The sequence below is a fragment of the Poecilia mexicana genome, unplaced genomic scaffold (genome assembly GCF_051168715.1).
Source record: "Poecilia mexicana isolate PSO_F unplaced genomic scaffold, ASM5116871v1 scaffold_9, whole genome shotgun sequence".
In the NCBI taxonomy this organism is placed as follows: domain Eukaryota; kingdom Metazoa; phylum Chordata; class Actinopteri; order Cyprinodontiformes; family Poeciliidae; genus Poecilia; species Poecilia mexicana.
Window position 1 is genome coordinate 2201008 of NW_028263378.1, and position 13615 is coordinate 2214622.

Sequence of the window (13615 nt, forward strand, 5' to 3'; positions counted from 1 at the left end):
GTCAACTGATCTCATCGATTTGACCCAGTAAGAATCGACCAGGGCAGGCAGTGGGGTGGCGCTACGTGTGGCCTTCTGGGTAATGTAGTTAATGTTACTCACCATCAGCCAGATTCAACTGAACTGGTAGATTTATCAGAAGTTAAACACTGAAACAGCACCAGTTCACTTCCTCTGGATCCAGACTGAGCAGTTCAGAGGGTTTCAGGCGGGTCAGGGTTCACACCTCCCCAAACGGACCGGACTTTCTGGACAAACGGACTGGAGTTTGATTAAAGTGAACTAAACAGAGCTGGTGTGAATTCAGCCTAAAACTCTCCAGAAGCCAATCTGATGAATTCAAACAGGATCAAATCTAATCGGAGGCACCAGGTTACCAGACCTGCAACCTGCAGAACGGAGCTTATGAAGAGAGACATTTAATAACCACCTAATAATATGAAACTTAATTTTCTTATTTCTCATCTCACAGTTGGACGCCCGGTCTATATGGACCTATTAAATGGATTTTTTAACTTGTACCACATTATTAACCTCTGTGTGAGATAATAACCTGAAATGAATGCAGAGCCTTTGTCCCACTTCACACAGTCATTTTTTATATCTTCTTAATGGTGGCATCGCCAGCTAATTAAAATCAGATGAGCAACATGGCATTTAAATATCAGAAATAAACTTCATATTTAAATATAAAATGTTTATTTTCATGGAAATCATCATGTAAAATGACTTTTCTGCCGTTTTCACAGCTTTTCTGGCTTTGGTCCAACAGCCGTTGTATTTGGGTCGAACAGCATTAACCTTATTTTTACTGAGCATCAGGTCTAATCATCGCTCTCTGTCTGTCTGGGTCTGACATGTGCATGGAGCCGTTTCCCATTTCTGCATCCAACTCTGTCTCCTTTCGTGCTTGTCAAGATTAAAAGTTCATCGAGTCAAAAATATTTCAGGCCAGGAAGGTGCAACTTGTGTTTTATTAATGAGCAGCTAAGAGGCTGCTGCAGGGCATCCCCCATTAGCATGGAGCTGGGTTTGTTAGCTGATCCGCATAAACAGGGCAGGATTCAAGCAGTTCAGAGACCAGAGCTGGAGCAGGAGAAGCAGCAGAGGTTAGGCAGCGCAGGTGAAGACGAGCAGAAAGGTGTGAGCCCTGAAAGACGGGGGCAAAGGTCACAGAGAGCGGCGGAGAAAAGACAGGAGAATATTCCATTTCACAGGGAAGCCACAAGGGATTTGTGCAACCACTTAACACAAGACAAGTGTCTCCCCATGCACACACACACACACACACACCCACACACACACACACACACACACCAAGCTCCCTAAAGGTATCTGTCTTTGTCTGCTCTCACTGAACACGCCCTGCATGGTGGCATCGTCAGATGCTGCTGGTTCTCTGAATGAGGCATCATTTCTGTCTGCAACCTTAACAAAATGTTTAAAAAAATCTATTTATAAAGCTTCAAATGGTTCAGAAGAAAAGCAATAAATTAAAAAATCAATGGAGGATAATTTCTGTAGAACTTGAACTAAAATAGTGAAAATGATACAAAATCTGGGCAATAAATAAAACAATAAATATATCGCAGTAAAAACACATGAACAATAGCAATAGATAATACATCTGATAGGATATTCAGTAATTTATCTTAACTCTGATTATTATTTATCTCATCCATCTAGTTTAAATGAACAAATCATATGTTGACATAAACATTTTGAAAGAAAAGGAAAAGTTTGGAGAAAATGATCTGTCCATTCTGTCACAAATCAATTCATTACAGCATTTTCAGCTAAACATCAATCAACCATCATCCAGTCGGAAACATCTTTAAAGAAAACCAGGCCGTGTGTGTGTGTGGGGGTGTGTGTGGGGGTGTGTGTGTGTGTGTGTGTGTGTGTGTGTGTGTGTGTGTGTGTGTGTGTGTGTGTGTGTGTGTGTGTGTGTGTGTGTGTGTGTGTGTGTGTGTGTGCGTGTGTGTGTGTGTGTGAGCTGATTGATCCACAATCCTTTCTTAGCATCAACTTTTTTGACACGTGATCAAAACGACGACATCCTGGTCAAAGTGCTGAGATAAAAGCAGCGATAAAATTTAACGGCCAGTTAAAGCTATTAAGCTGTTTGCATTAATTTTTCCAGAGGTAAAAGGAAGCATGATAACTCTGCTGCAAACTGTTTGCTGCAGATATAAAATCTGTTCCTTCCTGCCATTAAAACTCTGCTGCTGGTTCTGTTGGTAAAACAAAGAGCAGCACATTCAATAATGGACAACAAAAAGATGCCAAAATATTTGTGTTAAAAAAGCAAAAACCAAACAGAAGACATCACTAAGTGATGCAGAAAGAGGCAGAGCAGGATCTCTGCTCAGTTCTGCCTGGTTTTCCAAACAAATTAAACTTCAGTTCATGTCCAACATTTTTAAACAACTAAATTATTATAATTACACCTCAGTTATTTTTGCTCCATTTTTTTCTCTCCACAAATAATCGTTTTGTTTAGGATTGTAATTATTTTGTACACAAGTGAAAGTCTGAATATGTCTCTTATTCTGCTTCATTAAAGACAGAATTATATAAAAAATGCATGAGTGCAGAACTTAGACTGTGTTGTGCAGCAAAGCTGTTTAATTCTGTGATCAATAATTAGTTGGTTTTTAATAACTGATGATGAACATCAATGAACATGTTGGATTTTTTCTCATTTTGAAGGGAAAATGTCAATAAATCTTTCTGGAAAAAGAAAAGCCCATGAGCAAACATCCTTGAATTTTGGTTTTGTCCCGTTTTTTCAACCAAAACATCAACATGAGCAGCACACAGAAACCCTCACAGCCGCAGTACGCAGCTGGGAGAGCGAGGCGGAGGCCGGACGGTGACGCCAGCGTCTCCAGGTCGGGGATAACGCAGAAGGTCGGGGCCCGCCTGCTGCTCCCTGATGGCACAATTAGAGCTCCGCTACAGGAAAAACGTGAAACATGGTCTCCCCTCTCAACCAGAACATTGTTACACTAATTAATAACTCGGCTGCGTCAGAGCAGCTTTGGCACAGAAACTGCAGGAACATGAATAACAGCAGCAGCAGCAAACAGGAGGAAGGATTTCACAGAGGAAAATCCACAGCCTTTAAAAAACGTATTCATGTGTCATATTACTCCTGCAGTAAACTGCATTTTAAAGTGTGCTACAGTTTAAAGGTCTGAAACCTGGATAGCTTTCGTTAGCTTTAGCATGATGCACAGAGAAAACATGGCAGAACCCAGACTGACCCTGAGACCCAAACGTCTTTACTGATGTTACAGCAATTAAAACCTTCAACCAGTTATTTGATTGTTTCCACTCATATCTGTGTTTAAGCACTCAAAGTTTTCTAAAACATGCCTGGAAGAATCAAACCAACAGTCCAGGTTTGTTTCCGATGAGCGAATAATAACATGATGAAAACTCAAATAAACGCTGATTTTGTATCAATTCCCCTTTAACTGATACTGTTGAGCCTTTTGTTTATAAAACATAGTTTCATTTTATATACTAATTCAAAACGTCAGAACCCATGAAATAGCTTTAAAAGGGCGGTATTATGTATTTTCTGACACAAAATTCAATTTTACAGCATAATTAAATAACTATGTTACCTTCAGTTGTTATAAAAATGCTGAATACACAAAATATCAAATGACATCAATATTTAACGCCTTGAAATTGGGCCTCTGTCTCTTTAAGGAGCTCCTGCTCTTTCTGAAACTCAGCCTTCAGGAAGTCTTGGCAACATGACTGCTCCATAATGAGCTCAGTAGCTCCACCAGGTGTTTGCTAATTGCTGCTGGCTAGTCTGAAGGAGCTGAGTGGCTGCTCTGAGAGGCAGAAGCTCTGAAAGATGGAAACTGCAGCTCAGAGGAGGAGCTGCACCCCAAAGCCGGGCTAAGTCCACCCAGGTGTTTTGTGCAGCTGAATGGTTGCCATGGAGATTAAAAGATGTCTCTGTGCAGCCTACTGTAAATTATTATCACAAATCATAAAATGTATAAAACTTGTCTGTAATTAGAGGCTTAAACTTTCTATATTAATTTCACAAGCTAAAACTTGATCTGACTCCAGTCTTGATCCTGGACATTTTTACATCGTTTATTATTCTAACGTTTTCTGTTCAGTATTGTGTTCGTTTCAGTTTTTACTGCGTCAGTTTTGTATCCTGTCAGGACCCAGTTCTGCTCCTCTCACGGTCCGGTTGCTCCTGGTTTCTGCTGCTTATCCGACCCGGTTCCGGTTTGGTTTGGTTCTGTTTGGCGGTCAGACGGTGTTACACTTTTGTTTTGAATGAGATTCTTCTCGTGCTCATCAAACCAACCCGAGATTTCACCACTTAAACCCTAAAATAAATCCTTTGTTCTGGTTCATAGTGGCTCCTTTTGGTCAGTTTCTCACAATCCAGTTTCCTTGACATTTTCTTCCTTCCATAATAAAACAACAAACAGATAAATGTCCATAACTGGATAGAAATCCAAACGAACAGAATATAAAATGTTTTCTCAAGTGAGAAGCTGAGCTGATGGCTGCTGAAAGCCTTTACTCCTGAGTTTTGATCACAAACATCTCATGGCCTTCAGTCCTGCAGACAGCGATCCGTTTCCCTCCAACAGAAGCTTGTAAACCAGCAGCTGTTGCCACAGAAGGCTGAGCAGCTGATCAGTTCGGGAACGTCGTCATGACGCTCAGCATGTGAAGCCGATCACAAGTTTGTTTCTTTTTGCATCACATGAGACTATTTTAGGTTCAAAGCTGTTAAAAAAAGTATTGTGTGAAAGAAAAGTTGTCACCCATTCATGCATTTGCAAAAATATTCTTTGTTACAGCTAAAAATGCCTGCAGTCAAACTCCTGATCTGAGGAGTTTAACGTTCATCTACATCCTCTCAACATCCATCCATCTCCTCTCAACCTGGGTTAATATTTAAACGCTTCAGACCGTAATCATATCGCAGCTCCACAGTCTGAGCAGGATCCAGGCTTTTCGTAAAACGGCCCATTAAGACAAACTTATGAGCTCATAAAACAGTTGAATGAACATGTGCAGCGCTGCAGAATGTGAGATGAAAAGAAATTACAGAGTAGCTGCACGTTTCCAATCCTAATGGCTGAGATCTTCCACTGGGAGGAAGAGCTGCAGATTTCTCCTCACATGGAGTTCAGCTGGAAGGGAGGCTGGACAGAAACAACAAGACCGAACCCAACTGTCAGCCAACACTTTGAATTCATTTACATGCTTCATAGGGATGGAACAATTAATCAGATTAATTATTGAAATTATTGAAATAATCATAAGCTAATCTAGTAATTGATTGATTGTTAACTGGAGCATTCAGACTCAAAAATGGCAATTTACAAAAAACAACATATTTAAAGCAGTAATTAAGCCAAAACTTTACAAAATATATAGATTTTCCAAAAAAAAAATCAGTTTTAGCTTCACTCAGTCCAGATTCACTAAATCTGAGCTGATTTAGTGAATCTGGACTGAGTGAAATAAAATGTCTATTTTCTTCTTCAAAGTTGGAATTGAATTATTTGTTTATATTCATATTTTAATGTTTTTCTAACATATAAAAACGACTCCAGTGGTTAAGAAGAATGTGACAATTTTCTTTTCTGATTAATCGTCAGAATAACTTGATCGATTAATCGATTACTAGAATAATCAATGCTAGCAGTCCTAATGTTTTCTTTTATCCAGGATTGACAGGAAATGATCAAATGCTTTTTCCTAATAGTTTCAATGTTCTGACCTGAGAGGTTCAGAATCCTCTGACTCCCAAAACACGGCGTTTTATTAGGAATATTTTTTGAGTTATTTGCATTTAAAATGAACAAATTTCACTTCTTTTGCAGCAAAACAAGCAGAAAACTTTAGAAATGCATCCCATCTTTAGCAGGAAGTAAAAGCAGGCATTCATCTTTCTGTTTCTCTTCTCAGGTTGTGAAATTGAGGAGCGTCCCCCTGAGGCCCCCTGCTGACTGATAACAAGCACTGCGTGGGAGCTCAATGAGTGTGTGCTGCTAACCAGCGCTCCACCTGTGTGTGTGTGTGTGTGTGTGTGTGTGTGTGTGTGTGTGTGTGTGTGTGTGTGTGTGTGTGTGTGTGTGTGTGTGGGTGTGTGTGTGTGTGTGTGGCACCATGCTGTGGACGGTGCTGCTGGCGCTGCTGGTGCTTCTCCTGCTGCAGACTCAGCTCTCTGTTTGCTTAAGGGATCTGCGCAGCGGGGGGTCCGTTTCGCCTCTTCACTCTCCTCCTCCATCCTCTTCCTCCCCCTCCTCAGCATCATCATCCTCCTCCTCTTACAACGCTACCCAGCAGCGGCTGCCCGGAGCTATTATCATTGGCGTGCGGAAAGGCGGCACCAGGGCCCTGCTGGAGATGCTCAACCTGCACCCGGACGTGGAGGTGGCGAAGGCCGAGGTAAAACTGTCACAGAAGAGCAAAACTGACCGAATCAATCAGGGTTTGTGAAGCATATCGTCAACTTTTACTCATCATAAAGAAAATTCAGAATCTCCAGAAATTTTACTGGACAGTTCATCTGTTTGACTGAAACTTTTGCATTCTTTGGGTGGTTTAAGGATGATGTGTAACTTTGACTCACATTTTAGATGAAACATATGGCAGAAAAATCTGAGGCTGTTTTCACACCTGATAGTTGATGGACTCGGTTTGATTAGGGACCAAATCTGCAACATTTGTTCCATTTCCAGCTGCTAGTTCTTTCTCTCTGCTCTGAGTCAAACCAACCAAAACATTAGAGCAACCTGTTCCCCTCCACGCCTGTGGGGGCGCTGCACCAAGAACCACTGAAGGAAACGACACAAAAACCTCTGAAAACACTGAGAGCAACTTCCTTCCTCACGAACATAAACAAAAATGTAGTGGCATCAAATTGTAGCAGCTGTAGGATTTCTCTTTTGTTTTTGGTACAAGACCACGGGTCATTTCTCCTGCTAGCGCTAGGCTAGCATGTTTGTTTTGGTGGCATTTACCCAGAATGCTCAGCCCTTTTGTCCACTTCCTGTTTTTGGAGCATTCTCTGGTCCGCTTGGCGTTCACATATGCATCCGAACTGAATGAGGGTTCACTTCAACAGAACTGAGACCAAGGTTTTTAAGTGGACCAGAGTTCAATTATTTGGTTCATATCAGATTTGATTATTCGTTCCTACTTTCACGAGCAAACCAGACTTTCTAGACAAACTGGAGTTCTGTTAAAATAGACTGCGTAGAGTTGGTGTGAATGCATCCTTAGACTGATTTATAGCATCAGAGTATTTAGAGTAAAGTGTTGCTTTCAAAGACAATGATTATGAGTATCTGAACCAGCCTGAATAAAATCAACTGTGCTTAGACAGTCAGTCAGAAAGAGCTCCCTCTTGTGGTTTGCATACATAAGCACCGTAGGAAAATGTTCCAGTACACTCGGGGTGTCCAAAATGAGGCCTGGGGACCATTTCTGGTAGGGCTCTCTAATTAAAAAATTGCCAAAATGTAGAAAAAAAGTGAAGAAAACTACAAACAAATTACTTCTTAACTTCTTCAAATGGAAAATGTAAGTGATCAGGTTCTAGGTTTCTTTGTTGTTTGGTTTTGCATTTTTTATCTTTAGTTTCTGTTTGGATTTTTCATAATTAATGATTAATGATTAATCATGATTAATTATGATTAATCATTTCAGCCGTAGTTTGTTGATTCTTCATTTTTAAACCTTTCCCAGGTCCACTACTTCAACGTGGAGGAACATTTCCGCCGGGGTCTGGCCTGGTACCGAGCCCAGATGCCCTTCACCCTGCCGGGCCAGCTGACGGTGGAGAAGACCCCCGGCTACTTCGCGGCCCCCCAGGTTCCAGTTCGGGTGTGGGACATGAACCCGGCCGTCCGGCTGCTGCTCATCGTCAGGGACCCGGCAGAGAGGCTGGTCTCCGACTACACCCAGGTCCTCCACAACCGCCTGACGCAGCACAAGCCCTACCAGCCGCTGGAGGAGCTGCTGCTCCACAAGGGCCACATCAACCACGGATACAAGGCGCTGCAGAGGAGCCTGTACCACCTGCACCTGGCCCGCTGGCTGGAGGTCTTCCCCCTGGAGCAGATCCACGTGGTGGACGGCGATGCGCTCATTCGGGACCCGTTCCCGGAGCTGAGGAAGGCGGAGCGGTTCCTGGACCTTCCTCCCAGGATAAACCCCAGCAACTTTTACTTCAACACCACCAAAGGCTTCTACTGCCTCCTGTCCGCTGGACATGATAAGTGCCTGGACGAGTCCAAAGGCCGACCACACGCTCCGCTGAGCACGCAGGCCTTGAAGAAGCTCTGCCGGTTCTTCAGGAAGCCCAACAAACGCTTCTTTGAGATGGTGGGAAGGTCGTTCTCCTGGTGCTGATGAAACTGTCGGGGACAGACGGAGAGGGAAACTGTTTCTGATGGCAGATGATGTTTTTCTAAATACCTTCTCAGGTATAAATGAGCTGCACTCACGTGGCTGAAAATGTGGTGGATAAAACCCGAACCAAGCCGGTGCCTCTTCAGGAACAACGAAGCTACAACAGCTGTGCCATTAAAGAGCTCAGAGCAACATGTTGGCTCAGTTCACGGACAGGAGCTGAGCAGATGGCTGCCATGTTTGATTGTTGCACTAATGACCAAATTGCATTAAAAGTCAATCAGTGTAAATATTCTCAGTTCAGAAGCTTTCGCTCTCATTTCTAAACTGCTGTACAAAAATGTTTGCTTTGTGAAACGCTTCGTTTCTCATCAGCTGCTTTTGTTTCCGTTTATTAGAAAATCTTAGTAAAGACAGAAAGTCTTGTAAAAGTATTCTTACCTTTTCAACTTTTCACATTTTGTCATATTACAACCAAAAACCTGACTCTAATTTATGAGCTACAGGACTAAACGCAACATGTTGAAGTGGAATAAAATAATTTCTAAAAAATATTACTAGAAATTTTACAAAGTGCAGCATGGATTTGTATCCATTGTCTTTTATATCAGTAAACCTAAATAAAATCCATGCAAATTTTCCCATTCAGAAGTCGCCTAGAATCCATTTGTGAGAAATTTAGCATCAGAATAATTTACATGTGAGTTTGGAAACCAGCTTTTAGGCCTGAACTCTAAAAATCACAACAAAGAAAACTCAACGTTTGGTACAAAATCTACATGAGACACAGGAAGCATTCAGAAAAACGTTCTTTAATCATATGAGAGCAAAACTAAACCTTCAGGCCAACATGCAAACAGCAGAAAACTGACAGTTCACATCCGACCCCAACACCACAGCAGCCGCACTGTAAAACTGTGCAATTTGAAATGAATTCCCTCAATGGAAACGACATTCTAAAAGACTCATGATTATCAATGAAACGTTTTTTTGCTAGAATGAGGCGGTTTTGCAAATCTGCAAAGGAAACACTTTCTCACATCACACATGGTTATACTACTGACGAAAAAGACGAAGAAGAAGACAACAGGAAGTGGACGATGATATCGATCCGTCTTGTTTCTTATTTCTGATAGTCACAGAAAAAATCTCAGCATGTCATTGTTCATAAAGCGTTGTGTCATTCAAAGTGTTGGATCCAAAGCTCTTTCTCAGAAATCCCTAAACATCGCATGAATACATAGCCATGTATTTCAAATTGATTTAAATAAAAAATGTGAAAACGATGAATTCTTTTACTCCACTTCAGAAATGTGCTCCTTCATGTTGGTCTTTCTCCTGACATCCCAGTGAAACGCACTGAAGTTTGTCATCACAACATGACAAAATGTGACAAAGGTACCGATACTTTAGAACTGCACTGTGTATATATATTAAATTTCTAGCCTTTTTTATAACGGCACATTTTCATTTACTTTACAAGTGAAGCCCAACATGGTGTTATTGTTGATATCTGTAGTTTTTTTCCTAATGTCCTAATAAATGCATTCAGACTTTCCTTCTGTCTCCTGCCTGAGTGCAGAGATCAGCTTTAAAGGGTTTGAACACATCAAACATAAATGAGCAAACGGGAAAACCTGAAGAAGACGTTCGCTGTCAGAGACTCGGTCTTTACATCCAGGATCAAAGCCAGCTCCGTTTCATCACCGACGTTTTCCTGATAGGAAATTAAATCACCACCGACTGTAAGCAACAGCTGCAGGTCAGCAGATGAGTTCACTCTCTCTTCATTCAACCTCCAGCCATGTTTACTTCAGATAACAGTAATAAAATGAGCAAAGATGGTTTAGCTATGCACTAGTAAAGGACGTGGTGCCTTTTTGTAAGATTTTCATGATCCTAAAGTCAGCTGCTTTGTTGTTGTTAATGCTTTTCTTTGGTTAAAATCATAAGGCTTTGAAGAAAGCAGTTTCTGCACCGTGAGGAAAACGGAGCAGAATCAGAGCTGAAGGCTGACCTCCGCCTGCCTCCCTTCCACCGCTCCCAGGAGGAACCAGAAACACGGAGACAAAGACGGGCAGGGCGAAGGATGGAGACATAAACAGATTATTCTTTGAAGACGTGAACAGCCTTTCATGTCTCCTCTGGTTAGGAGGACAACATGGCCAAAGTCACTTCAATCACAAGGTAACTTCACTTCAACAGTTCAACTTCATGAGTTTGAAGAAGCTTCTTTGCCAACTTTGTGCTGACCTGAGAGTGAATCTCACACTCAGTTTCACTTTAAAAAGTCAGGATGAACAGACAAAAAGGTTCCCTTTCCATGTCAGTGCTACGGCGTATTGAGACCAATCTGTCCACACCCAGATCTGGAACGTTTCATGGTGTCGAGTGGGGAATCACATGAGGAACCATGTGATTCTTACTGTGTTTGTTGGCCCAAACAATTACTGAAAGCAATTTTTATATGCAAAAACTAAACTGAACTATTTTAATCAGAAAGAGTAACTGGGAGGCTGGAACCAAACAACTAAAACCAGATAGAAACCTGAAAATAATGTGTAAAAATAAATATCAACCACAATGTATTTACCTGCCAAATCATAACATGGAGGAAAATATTGGAAAATACAAGACAATAAAGAAATGGGAACATTTCTGAAAGAAGGTAAAGTTTTGTTTCCCTGGATTTCAGTGTGTTTTGTTATATTTGAAATCCTTAAAATGATTTTTTTCCTGAATGTTTGCTTCGTCTAACATGTTTCTTCACCTGTTTTCTTTCTCGCTCTGCGTTTGTGCCTCAGTTCTGGCTTCACAGCAGGACGGAGGCCCTGCTGCAGACTTCAGCTGCAAAACATGGACGCTTTCGGTTGTTTATTTTAAAAAATGTAAAACAGGATTTTACCTGGGAGGTTTGGCACACAAACAGGTAACAGATACAAAAATAATCAGGAACCAGAGAATCGATCAGGGAACATTTCAAACACGGATGCAAGTTGCACCCAAAGGTTTTACGGTTTTCCTCATCAGCTTTGCATTTGGCCTACATCAATCCCTGCATGTCAGGCTGAAAATGAAAACAATATGAAAAGATGTTCAGGATTTGGTACAGCATGCATTAAACATGAGTCTTCCAGGTGAATCACCAAGTATGTGGGAAAAAACCCTTGAATTATTGAAAGAATGTTTCACAAATAAATGCAGATAATTTATTTTACAGTGAATAATATCAGCAAAACGTTTTAGAAAGTTCATGGCTACAAACATAAAAGTTTGATTAAAAAAAAAAAGTCCTGTAAACTTTTCCTGGGGAAAATGTTAGCTTCTCTAAGCTAAGAGGAATTTAGGATTGATTTTTTTCAGACAGATCACAGATTTTTTCTGAGTTCAGGATTCATCCAGACGGTTCAGAGGAAAAACTCCAAAAACATCACGAGGAATCCTGTTTCCCAAACCGCCTCCCAAAGGTTAGGAGCATGCAGTTGGTTCACATTAGCATCCATTGGTGAGGTTTGAACTTAAATGAAGATAAAGTCTCTGAACATAAAGACAGAACAGAAATGATCAGAAAAACATCTTCTAAATTACAATAAAATGACATCATGAATCTCTTCTGATGAGGTTTGGAGCCTCATCAGCATTAATATCCTCATAATCTCATAATCTCTCCTGGTAATTTATGAGTCAAGTCAAATTTATTTGTATCAAATTTCAGCAACAAGGCAGTAAACAATAAAAAACTAAACCTTTACATGCAGTGGAATAGCAATGAATACTAATGAGAAGCTGGAATACAAATTAATATTAACTGTTCAAGTTTATATTAATCGAAGGCAATTCTATTTTTTTCTTGTTATTTTTACTATAATTTAAAATAACTTTGTGCTTCAACATTTTTGACATTTTCCAGAAGTTGCTTTTTCTTGTATTTTACCTTGTAAATGTTAAATAGATTAAACTTACAGAGCGTTTTTCCAGTTTCCCCCTGATGTGACCAGAGGAAGGAAAACAGTTTGTAACTTCAGTTTTGTAAAAGTTCTACAAATAAACTTATTTGCTGTCATAAAACCAACGCTTACAGTGCGCCCTCTGGTGGCTACTGCTGACATGCCAGCTCTTTACTACATGCTGCGCATACGGGCGCCACCCTGGAGGGGGCGCCAAAGCGATGGGGGAAAATTATTTCTAATCGGCATTTTCTGTATTAACAGTTTGTGTAAATAGATAAAGATTTTTACTCTCTATTGTTCCAATCAGCTGAAGTTAAATCTTAAAAAATGCTAATGACTTTTTCTCCTGAAGTCCTAGAAAATGATCAACAGACAGCAAAAGGCAACACAAACAGCGGCGCTGCCCTTCAAGGACCAGCAGGTGGCTTAAATAAAGCAAAGGGCGAGAACTAAAGAGCAAGACGAATCGCTCAGCCTCGGATTCCAGACATCAGGGGTAATTCTCGTGATTTACTTTGAACCAGTGGCTGAACTGCCCTCGTTCACGTTGGTGAAGCTCAAACTGAGACAGAAAAACTCCATCAGTCCACTTTGGTTTGAAGGAGATGAGAATCTGAGTCAGAGCTGCTGACCACACAACAACCTTTCCCAACTTTACTGCCTGAAACTAACATTTAACATCCTGACACATTAAACAGTCGGTCTGTTCTGGTTTTTAGAGCTTTGTACCATCTGGCTTCTGGTGAATTTGATGGGAAATCCAGTTGTGAATAATCTGATTACAGATGACTGAAGTTATATTTGGGCCTAAAGAGGAATGACAGTCAGCACAGAGCTGGAAACCAAAGATCAGGATGGACTCTGATCTGACGCTTCAGAGCCACATAAAGACGGTTCCAAAGTCGGCCTTCCATCGCATGAAGAACATTTCCGAGGTTAAAGGTCAGATGTCCCAGGAAAACCCAGAGAAACTCATCCATGTTTTTGGTCACATCGATCACTGCAGGCGTTTTTCCTCTCCACTGTCACTACATGCTTGTCCAGGAGCGAATGCTGTAATCTACTGGAAAGTTTTTAAGCTTATTTGAATAATTATCTGGAATGATGCGATATTTTTGATAATTTTAATTGAAAAACTATTTGTAAAGCGCCTTGAGATAAATGAGTAAACTTTATTTAATAACTGGATCAATAATGAGTTTGAATGTAACATTTATCATGTAAAGACCTCTGAACTGCCTTAC

The 13615-nt window shown here is 40.8% G+C and overlaps 1 protein-coding gene across 1 annotated transcript in view; it reads left to right on the forward strand.

The window, feature by feature from the left end:
* The window catches only part of hs3st1l2 (heparan sulfate (glucosamine) 3-O-sulfotransferase 1-like 2), a 29447-nt gene extending 19468 nt beyond the window's left edge, over positions 1 to 9979 (forward strand). The window contains exons 2-3 of the mRNA XM_014974104.2: positions 5971 to 6453; positions 7756 to 9979. Coding sequence (XP_014829590.1) covers positions 6172 to 6453; positions 7756 to 8421 — 948 coding nt within the window. The 5' untranslated portion in view covers positions 5971 to 6171 and the 3' untranslated portion in view covers positions 8422 to 9979. The remainder of the gene's footprint in view (positions 1 to 5970; positions 6454 to 7755) is intronic.
* Positions 9980 to 13615: the final 3636 nt, after the last annotated feature.